At 38.3% G+C, this 10,989-nt stretch overlaps 1 protein-coding gene across 1 annotated transcript in view; it reads left to right on the top strand.

Moving 5' to 3' along the window:
• SUMO1 (small ubiquitin like modifier 1) overlaps positions 1–10,989 on the top strand; it is a 41,125-nt gene that overhangs the window by 18,640 nt on the left and 11,496 nt on the right. The window contains exons 2-3 of the mRNA XM_004378233.3: positions 5,919–5,993; positions 7,930–8,007. Coding sequence (XP_004378290.1) covers positions 5,919–5,993; positions 7,930–8,007 — 153 coding nt within the window. The remainder of the gene's footprint in view (positions 1–5,918; positions 5,994–7,929; positions 8,008–10,989) is intronic.

The following is a 10,989-nucleotide window of genomic DNA, read 5'->3' as shown; positions in this document are numbered from 1 at the left end:
GTTCGGTATATGTCTATGAGATCAAGTTGGTTGATTGTAGCATTTAGCTTTTCAGTGTTTTTGTTGAGCTTTCTGGATGTTCTGTCCTTTACCAAAAGTAGTGTGTTGAAGTCTCCTACTATTATTGTGGAGCTGTCTATCTCTCTTTTTAATGCTGTTAGTTTGTTGTATGTATTTTGGAGCCCTGTCGTTGGGTGTATAAATATTATAGTTAAGTCCTCGTGGTGTATTGATCCTTTAATCATTTTATAGTGTCCTTCCTTATCCTTTATGGTGGATTTTACTTTAAAGTCTATTTTGTCAGAGATTAATATTGCCACTCCTGCTCTTTTTTTGTTTGCTTGATATATTTTTTCCATCCTTTTAGTTTTAGTTTGTGTCTTTAAGGTGTGTCTCTTGTAGGCAGCATATAGATGGATCGTGTTTTTTAATCCAGTCTGCCACTCTGTCTTATTGGTGCATTTTGTCCATTTACATTCAGCGTAATTATTGATAGGTATGAGTTTAGTGCTGTCATTTTAATGTCTTTTTTTGTGTGTCATTCACAGTTTCTTTGTTCCACTTAATTTTCTCTGCTGAGTCATTTTTCTTTATGTATTTTCTTTTCATCTTTTTCATTGTTGTTGATTTTGTTTTTGCTGGGTCTTTATATTTTTCTAGGTTTTTATTTTAACTTGTAAGATTGTTAGTTTCCTTTGTGGTTACCTTCATAATTACTCCTATTTTTCTAAGTTTATACTTGTCTTTTATTTCTTTATATCATCTTGACTTCCTCTCCATATGAAATATCTATGTCTACATTTTTTAAGTCCCTCTTTTTTGTTTTAATGTTGTCATCTTATACATATTGAAATCTGTTTCCCTATTTTCAGTGTTTTAGCTTTGATTTACTTTTGTGACTTCCCTATCTGGGTTGATATCTGGTTGCTGTGTCCTGTGTTCTAGTTTTGGGTTGTTATCTGATGTTACTGATTTTCTAACCGGAGGACTCCCTTTAGTATTTCTTGTAATTTTGGTTTGGTTTTTGCAAATTCCCTAAACTTCTGTTTTTCTGGGAATGCCCTAATTTCACCATCGTATTTGCTGGGTATATAATTCTTGGGTGGCAGTTTTTTTCCTTCAAGGCTTTATATCTGTCATCCCATTGCCTTCTTGCCTTCATGGTTTCTGCTAAGTAGCCCGAGCTTATTCTTGTTGACTTTCCTTAGTAGATGACTTTTTGTTTATCTTTAGCTGCTCTTAAAATTCTCTTCTTATCTTTGGTTTTGGCAAGTTTGATTATGTCTTGGTGACTTTCTTTTGGGATCTAGCTTATGTGGGGTTCGATGAGCATCTTGGATAGATATCTTGTCATCTTTCACGATATCAGGTAAATTTTCTGCCAACAAATCTTCAACAGTTCTCGCTGTATTTTCTGTTACCCGCCATGTTCTGGTACTCCAGTCACTCATAGGTTATTCCTCCTGGTAAAATCCCACATAATTCTTAGGGTTTCTTCAGTTTTTAAAATTCTTGTCTGATTTTTCCTCAAAGAAGTTGGTGTCAAGTGCTTTATCTTCAGTCTTACTAATTCTGACTTTCATTGCCTCAATTCTGCTCCTGTGACTTTTTGTTGAGTTGTCTAGTTCTGAAATTTTATTGTTAATTCTCTGGATTTCTGTTTGCTGTCTCTCTGTGGATTCTTGCAGCCTGTTAAATTTGTCTTTGTGCTCTTCTGTAATCTTTTTATTTTCCTCTATTCGTGTTCTGCGTTTTGCTTAATTTCCTTCCTAATTTCTTGAAGAGTTTTATGTATTAATCTTTGGTGTTCTGCCTCTGGTAATTCCAAGAAATTTTCCTCTTCCGGAAAATTTCTAGATTCTTTATTTTGGGAGCTTGTTGAAGCCATCATGGATTGCTTCTTTATGTGATTTGATATTGATGGTTGTCTCCGAGCCATCAGTAAGTTATTATATTTATTTTATGTTTGCTTACTGTGTCGAAGCTTCTTGTTTTTTTTTTATATGCTCAGATAGACTGGTCATATGAGCTTGTTTGATTATTGGCACCTTTGAAGCTCGAATGTCCTATCACTGGGTGGTTGGATCTGTTACTAGGTATGTGAGCTCAGAAGTCCACCCACTCCTCCTGTTTGGATTCAGCGCAGGTTCCCAGGTAGGTAGTCACCAAGTGTTTGGTGTAGGCACTCACCTACGGTCCTAGACTACAATGGATGATTGGTGTAGGCACAGGTATCTGGCTGCAGTAGGGGGACACACTCTGAGCAAGGCTGCGGGCTGATGGCCACCTCAGTGTCCAGGAGGAAGGCATGTCCCTGTTCCCTAGAGCGCGTAGGTGGGTGGGTTTTGCAGCTGGATAATGTGCACTTAATGCTGTTGGCTGTATGGACTGGGGGGCATCTCTTATTCATGGGCCCCTCTTGCAGGTGGCTAGGTGGCGTGGGTGAAGCCACCAGTCGTCAGGCCCCTGGTGTGGGTAGGTGAAGACCCTGCTTAATGGGCAGAGCAGTGTCAGATGTCAAGAACCTGCCACTTCATAGCTGAAACAGTTGAAGTTATAGTTCTGGTGTATACACTGTTGTACTGTGGTAATGATGGTCTACCCTGTGAGATGAGCCCACACAAGTCTATGCAGGCGGAAGGGCACTCGAAGTCCGTGGATCCCTTATGCCTGTGCCTAGGCAAAGGAGCTGTGCCTACCCTGGGTTTCTGGCTTAGGAGAGCTGGCAGTTTATTTTTTCCTCTGTTTGTTAATTTATTCACTCTCTAAGGCAGGGAGAACGGCTCTGAGGTGTGTGACGGATCCTGCTTCTGGCCCAGGGGACTTGGCAGTTGCTGAAGCCGGTCCTGGACCCAGTGCAGAGCAGGCAGCAGGGAGGTAAATGGAAGAGAGGTTTTTCTGTAATGGGAGTGTTTTTGATCCGCGTAGTAGGCTGTATACAAGTACTTATCTTTCGCTGATCCAGGGTTGCTTCTTACTGGTTCTGGGTGGTGCTGTGTCTCTCCTGGTGTGGAAAACATGCCTCCTGAGCACCACCACTTGCCTGCCTCACCGCTCACCCCCGTGCTGATCAGGCCTGAAGGGCTCAGGCTCTCGCTGGGTCAGTCTGGCACCTCCTCGCTGCTTCCGAACTGTCTCTCACTCCCCCTGCCACTCAGTCTGGTTCCTCAACTCTGTCTTTAATGTTCAGTGCTCCCAGATTGCCATATATAATCAATTCACTTGTTTTTTCGGGTCTTTGTTGTAAGAGGGTCCACCGGAAGTGTTTGACTACTCTGCCGTCTTGGCCCTGCCTCCCAAAGCTTCTTAACATCCCCTCCCTGAAATTACAGAGGACTCAGGGCTTGGTTGCTCTTTAGAGTCCTTCATTGCATGGAATTTAAGCTGTTCTTGTCCTCTGGATACTTAAAGGAAGAAGTAACTGTTTACTATGAATATAAATTCATAGAAATGTGGTGGCGAGACTGTATTTGACGACAGTCTTCTAGTTTTCAGGTGAAATACTGTCTCACTAAAGAAGGTTAATTTTATCTGCTGCTGTAATATGCAGTAGTCAGCAGATGTTGAAAACACTGCAGAATAAAAAACAAGCAAGGATTCATACAAACGAAGTCAGTTCTCTTATCTAAGCATTTTCTGACTCTGTCCTGTATCATAAAGTTAAAAGCTACTTCTCATTTCATATGCTGTGTTAATTTTTGAAATGTCACAGGATTTATTAGTTTCAAGTTAGTGATGTGAGATACATGGATATGGCTGTTTTTTATTTTTTATTGTGCTTTAGATGAAGGTTTACAGAGCAAATTAGTTTCTCATTAAAGAAGTAATACACGTATTGTTTTGTGACATTGGTTGCCAACCCCACGACGTGTCTACAGTCTCTCTCCTTCTCAACCGTGGGTTCCTCATTTCCATTCATCCGGCTTTCCTGTCCCCACCTGCCTTCTCCTCCTTGTCTCTGGGCTGGTGTGCCCATTTATTCTTGTATACATGGTTGAGCTACATGTATTATTGTTTATGGGCCTGTCTTATCTTTGGCTGAAGGGTGAACCTCAGGAGTGACCCTAGTACTGAGTTAACAGAGTGTCTGGGGGGCTATACTCCCGGGGTTTCTCCAGTAATAACTCTGTTATTTTACTTGCAAAATACAGTGTGGTTAGTGTCACAGTGGTTAAGTGCTTGGCTGCTAACCAAAAGGTCAGTGTTCAAACCCACCAGATGCTTTTCAGGAGAAAGATATGGTAATCTGCTTCTGTAAAGATTAAAATCAGAAACCAAACTCATTGCTGTCGAGTTGATTCCAACTCATAGTGACCCTATAAGGACAGAGTAGAACTGCCCATATGGTTTCCAAGGAGTGCCTGGTGGATTCGAACTGCTGACCTTTTGGTTAGCAGCGGTAGTTCTTAACCACTATGCCACCAGGGTTTCCAATCCGTAAAGATTACAGCCTTGGAAGCCCTGTGAGGCAGTTCTCCTCTGTCATGTAGGGTTGCTATGAGTCAGAATTGATTTCGATGGCAATGGGTGTTTATATTCTTGTAAAGTGTGTATTGTTTGATATTATTATAAATAATAGAAAGTTACATATTTAAATAAGGAGCCCCAGTGGTATAGTGGTTAAGTGCTGGACTGCTAACCAAAAGGTCGACAGTTCAAACCCAGCCGCTTCTTGGGATAAAGATGTGGCAGTCTGCTTCTGTAAAGATTATACCAAAAAACTTGTTGCCTTCCAGAAAGATTTGCACATCTTTCTCCTGTGGAGCAAGTGGTGGGTTTTAACCACTGACTTTTTGCTTAGTAGCCAACCACTTAAACACTGCACCAACAGGACTCCTTTTCAGAAAGATTATAGCTTTGGAAACCCTATGGGGCAGTTCTGCTCTGTCCTGTAGGGTTGCTGTGAGTTGGAACCGACTCACTGACAATGAGTTTGGCTTATATATTTAAATGAGTGGATAATTTTGTGGCCAAACTAAGAAGTAGCATACAGGGAAGAAAAAAAGCCACTTTTACAACACTCTTGAGAGAAATTTTCCAAGGTACCCCTTTCCAAAAAATGGCTTACTTATGCTTGAGACACTTCATGATGTTGTTTCAACTTCTTTCTTTTTCAATATCTCTTTATTTGAAATTATTTTATAGCCTTTTCTTTTTTGTCTCTCCTGTTTGTACTTTTTCTTAGTCCAGTTCAATTCTAATTTTTTTCAGCCAGGTTTAAAATTAGGTATAATGCTTCAGATAGTCTAAAATAATAGATGATATAAAGCTGATTTATTTTGACTTTAGAATGCATTAGACCAAATATTGGTATTTGAATTTCTCTCCTTATTAGGCTTTGCTTATGCTCATGTGGTTAATTTACATTTCTTAGTAAAGTTTGGTTAATTGGAATAATTAATTCCTTAGCATAGGCTGTGACAAGATAAGTCTTGAACTGAGAATGTTTGGTTAAGAATTCATGGAAGATGAGCTACATATGGCCAACAGGAATTGACTGTAGGGTAGTGGTTTCTAAGATGTTCCCCTGTTCAGCAGCATTGCCTTGTAACTAACTTTTTAGAAATATAAATTCTCACTCCCACCCCAGATCTGCTGAATCAAAAACTGTGGATATGGGGCCCAACAGTATGTTTTAACTGACTCTTCAGGTGATCCCGATGTATGGTTAAGTTTGAGAACCATTTCTGTAGGCTATTCTAAAAAAGAAACCCCTTTCCAGATTTCTCAGTGAAACTGGTGTTTGAGATGCTAATTGATGTAGGCTTTTTTTTATTTCCGTGATTGACTGTTAGCGAAAATAACTGCTCTTTGTATCCTCAGTTGTAGATTTTATATCTTGCAGGAAAGTAATGGATACGCATAAGTGATTAATTAAAATAACATATAGGAATTTTTATCTTTAAATTTACTTTCAGGAGGCAAAACCTTCAACTGAGGACTTGGGGGATAAGAAAGAAGGAGAATATATCAAACTTAAAGTCATTGGACAGGTGAGTTTTATTATTTTTCTCTTTTATTTGATTCATTGAGTTAATTTTTATATATGGTGTAAGGTAGGGGTTCACCTTCATTTTTTTGCATGTGATATCCAATTGTTTCAGCACTTTCGTTGAAAAGACTTTTTTCACCATTGAATTGTCTTGACGTTCTTGTTGAAAATCAATTGACTGTAAACGTGAGAGTTTATTGGTTTATTTCTGGATTCTTAGTTATATTTCCTGTTTATATTTCTAATTTTATGCACATGGATTATTTTTTCTTTTTAAGAATTATTGATTTGTATGGATCCTTTATTTTTTCTTGTTATATATGTTGTGAATATTTTCTCCAGTCTGTTGCTCAATTTTAGTTTATATTGTCATTTACTGTAAAGATGTTTTACATTTTTATTTAGTCAAATTTATCAACCTTTTTCTTTTTCATGATTTCTAAAGTCTTTACAATACCAGAAGGAGCCCTAGTGGTGCAGTGGTTAAGTACTGGGCAGCTAACCGAAAGGTTGGTGGTTTAAACCCACTAGCCACTCTGTGGGAGAAAGATGTGGCAGTATGCTTCTGTAAAGATTCTCCAAAAACCCATTCCTGTCGAGTCAATTCCGACTCATAGTGAACCTATAGGACAGAGTAGAACTGCCCCATAGGGTTTCGAAGGAGTGGCTGGTGGATGTGAACTGCTGACATTTTGGTTAGCAGCTGAGCTCTTAACCACTGTACCACCAGGGCTCTCCATAAAGATCACAGCCTTGGAAACCCTATAGAGCAATTCCACTGTGTCCTATAGGGTCACTATGAGTTGGAATAGAAGGAACCCTGGGTTAAGTACTCGGCTGCTAACCAAAAGGTCAGTGGTTCGAACCCACCATGAGGTGTGCAGGAGAAAGGTGGCAATCTGCTCCGTAAAGATGTACAGCCTTGGAAGCCCTATGGGGCAGTTCTACTCTGAGTCGACCCGTTGCCATCAAGTCGATTCCAGTGCCAGGATTAGAGAAGAAGATCTCTCTTAAAAAGAATGGAAAATTTTAAAATATTAGCTCTTTAATTCGTCTGGAAGTTATTTTAGTGTATGGTGTGACATATGCTATAAAAATATCTGTTCGTGAAATTATCCATGGGCAGAGAATTTGTGTTTCTTCATAGTTAATAGTCATAAACAAAAATACTGTAAGTATGAAACTTATACTAATGTACATATGTGAAAGTGATATGTAATTGTAAGGATTGACATTGAAATTTTATAGTATGTAAGTGCCAGTATGCCAGTATTTTGACTGATAGTTTGCTTGTCCATCTGGATAGAATAAAAGGATTTGTGGTCCCACAAATCAGTTTGACTGACTCAAGTTCTTGTTCATTTCACTCAAGGGGGAGAAGCCGCCAGACTCAATGGGATGATTTTTTATGCAGTAAAAAGTTTCTCAGTCTGTTATTCTGTGGTATCTGCCTCTTTCATAGCTTTGACCATCTTCAATGACACTTCATTGGGGGGTGTGGGAGTGCATTTCCTTCATGTTTTGAAGTGCTTTTACAGGTTTTAGATAATTCATACCCATCCTCTTGTTATTTTGGAAATAGAATGGGTATGAAAATTGTGAACGAATACGTTCTTTGAACCCAAAGGGATATCCATACTTATACTGCTAATTTTAACATCTAGGACAGATTATCTTTATGTACGTTATATAGCACTATAAATAACAGAAAAGGTATTAAATTTCTTTTCTAATTGGTATAAAGCAGCTTTGAGAATGATTTAATTTGGAGTGTTTTAGTAAAACCTAGGCATGCTAAAAAATATATTTTTTGTGGGAAAATGTAGGTGAAAAGGTTTACATTTCTGTTTGAAGTATGTATGTGATGAAATAATTTGGTTCAAGCAAAGCAAGTAGTTTATACAAAGAGGGATAATTTTTTTTTTTTATCTCCTTAGGATAGCAGTGAGATTCACTTCAAGGTGAAAATGACAACACATCTCAAGAAACTCAAAGAATCATACTGTCAAAGACAGGTTTGTATGTTCCGGTATTAAGTACAATACTTTGCCATTAGTTTTTCTTTTAAGGAACGCTGTCAAAAGGAGAATACTTTTATTTTTATCATTCCTTCTACCCAGTTTAATTGCCCTCTTTCCCCCAAAGTCCATTTCAAAGTTTGAATTCATAAAATATGTGGAACAGTTTGAAAAGTAACTCAGGATTATAAAGACAGCTATATATGAATGTTTCTATCTTGGTAGCTCACCAGTGTATGTAAGAATTAGGCAAGTAATTTTTAGTGACCGCTATGAAATTTCCTTCTGTTTCTAATTATGGATGTTTAGGAATATATTAAATTTGGTAGTCATATTAGTTTATTATCTTTATACGTAGTACCACAGGTTATTCCTGATTGAATTCCGTGTTTCCAGTGTCAAGGAATTTCCTTTTTTTATGGAGAAATCTAGTAAATTTATTAATACCAAATCTGCACAGATTGTGGCCTTCATGAGCTAGATTATTGGATCAGTAGCTAATTCTTTTAAAACGCCAACTCAGATTTGGTCTCCGTCACTGCCTGTGGAACTTGAGTAAGTTATTTAACCTCTATGGGCCTTGTTTCCCCATCAGTAAAGTGAGACTATTATAGTGTGTACCTCATGAAGATTGAGTAAGATAATCTATATAAAGCACTTAACCTGGTGTCTAAAAAGTGCTTGGTAAATGTTACCCATGTTATTAATAGGTTTCTTAAGAAATGTAATTGGAGTTAGTGTATATGAGACAATCAAGATTTTTGTAAATAAAATTAATTTAAATAGGCAAAAAATATGTTTTGTCAGTCCCTATTAAAATATACTAACCAGTTGCTGTTGGCGTTGATTCTGATTCATAGCGATCCTGTGTGTGTCAGAGAACTATGCCCAATAGGGTTTTCAGTGGCTGATTTTTTTAAAAAATCTCTCCAAGCCTATCATTAATCATATTATATGATGCTAAATCAGGAATTGCAGGTTATATTTTCAGAAGGTTTGTTTTCTCTAGTTGAACTTTGTAACTCATGTTAAAATCAATTTTGCCAGATTTTTTTTTTAGATTGGTTTCTATAGAAATGTTTTGTCCCCAACACAAGATGATGATGTTGTTGTTAGGTTCTATGAAGTCGATTCCGACTTACAGGGACCCTATAGGATGGAGTAGAACTGCCTCATAAGGTTTCCAAGGAGTGGCAGATTTGAACTGCCCACCTTTTGGTTAGCAGCTGAGCTCTTAACCAGTACGCCACCAGGGCTCCAATAACACAAGATAATGTTTCTTTAAAAAAAAAAACAACCTATAATTGAAATAAAAAAATAGTCTACCTTTGTTCATTTGTGCTTAGTTATTTAATATAACCCTAGAAAGAAATTAAATGAGTTAGTTTGCATGGTCTCATATACTGTGTAAAAATATGTATTGAAAGATAGTTTTTATTTGCATGTTTTTGGGTGTCTAGAACAATGAAAGGCTTAATTAATTACATTAACTGTTGAGCTAAATAAATGATCCTTGATTTGTGCTTCCTGGTGAAATTATTTCCCTTTTAGTGAGTGTCTTAGGCTGGATTCTGTAGAGGAGCACAACCAGTGAAATGTGTATACATAAATATATATAAAACCCATTGCTGTTGAGTTGATTCCTATTCATAGCGACCCTGTAGGACAAGTTAGAACTGTCCCATAGGGTTTCCAAGGAATGGCTGGTGGATTTGAACTGCTGACCTTTTGGTTAACAGCTGTAGCGCACCGTAGCTCTTAACCACTGTGCCACCAGGGCTCCGCATAAATAATATTGAGAAAGATTTAATTCAAGGAAATGGCTCACACAATTGTAGAGGCTGGCAAGTCCCAAAATCCGTGGGTCACGTGTCAGACTGGAGGCTTCTCCTGGCTCGTGGTTGCAGGGACTGATGAACCCAAAATTGGCAGGTCAGGTGACAGGCTGCTGGCTCACGGGGCTGTGGGAGCTGGTGAATCCCAAAATCAGCAGGTCAGGCAGCAGGATACTGGCTCATGTCCCTGACAACCAGAGGTCAGATGATGAGTCAGATGCAGGATCCAGAGTGAGAGTGAGCCTTGCTGGAACATCCATTTATATATACTAGAGGCAGGCCACACTCCAAGGAAGCTCCCTTTTCGACTGATGGACTGCTCATAGCAGATCTCATCATGGAGGTGATTACATTATATTACATCATGGAAGAGCAGTCAGTCCAGTGTCTGCCAAACCACTGAGAATCATAGCCTAGTCAAGTTGTACACATAACATTAACCATCACAGTGAGTCATCTATCCACTTTTTTTTTTTTGGACGTGTGCACTTATTGCTATAAATTGACCTCTGAGCGCTACTTTTGCTGTGTCTCAAAGGTTCTGGTAGGATGTGCTTTCGTTCTCATTTGATTCTGTGAATTTCTTTAATTCCGTCCTCAATTTCTTCTATAGTAACCCAGTAGTTTTTGAGCAAGGTGTTGTTCAGTTTCCATGTGTTTGATTTTTTTTTTCCTTGCTTTTTCTGTTACTGATTTCTACATTCATGGCTTTATGGTCAGAAAGGATGCTTTGTAATATTTCGATGCTTTGGATTCAGTTAAGGCTTGCTTTATGGCCTAATACGTAGTCTATTTTGGAGAATGTTCCATGTACGTTGGAAAAAAAAGTATACCGAGTGTTTGGTATATGTCCGTGAGGTCAAGTTGGTTGATTGTAGCATTTAGATCTTTCATGTCTTTATTGAGCTTCTTTCTGGATGTTCTGTCCTTCACCGAAAGTGATGTTTTGAAGTCTACTATTATTGTGGAGCTCTCTCTCTCTCTTTTCAGTGCTGTTAGTTTGTTTTATGTATTTTGGAGCCCTGTCATTGGGTGTGTAAATATTTATTATGGTTATGTCCTCCTGGTGTATTGACCCTTTAATCATTATATAGTGTCCTTCCTTATCCTTTGTGGTGGATTTTACTTTAAAGTCTATTTAGTC

Source organism: Trichechus manatus, unplaced genomic scaffold (genome assembly GCF_000243295.1).
Source record: "Trichechus manatus latirostris isolate Lorelei unplaced genomic scaffold, TriManLat1.0 scaffold00056, whole genome shotgun sequence".
Taxonomy (NCBI): domain Eukaryota; kingdom Metazoa; phylum Chordata; class Mammalia; order Sirenia; family Trichechidae; genus Trichechus; species Trichechus manatus.
The sequence above is the reverse complement of the archived record's forward strand: the minus strand, read 5'-3'. Positions and strand labels throughout refer to the sequence as shown.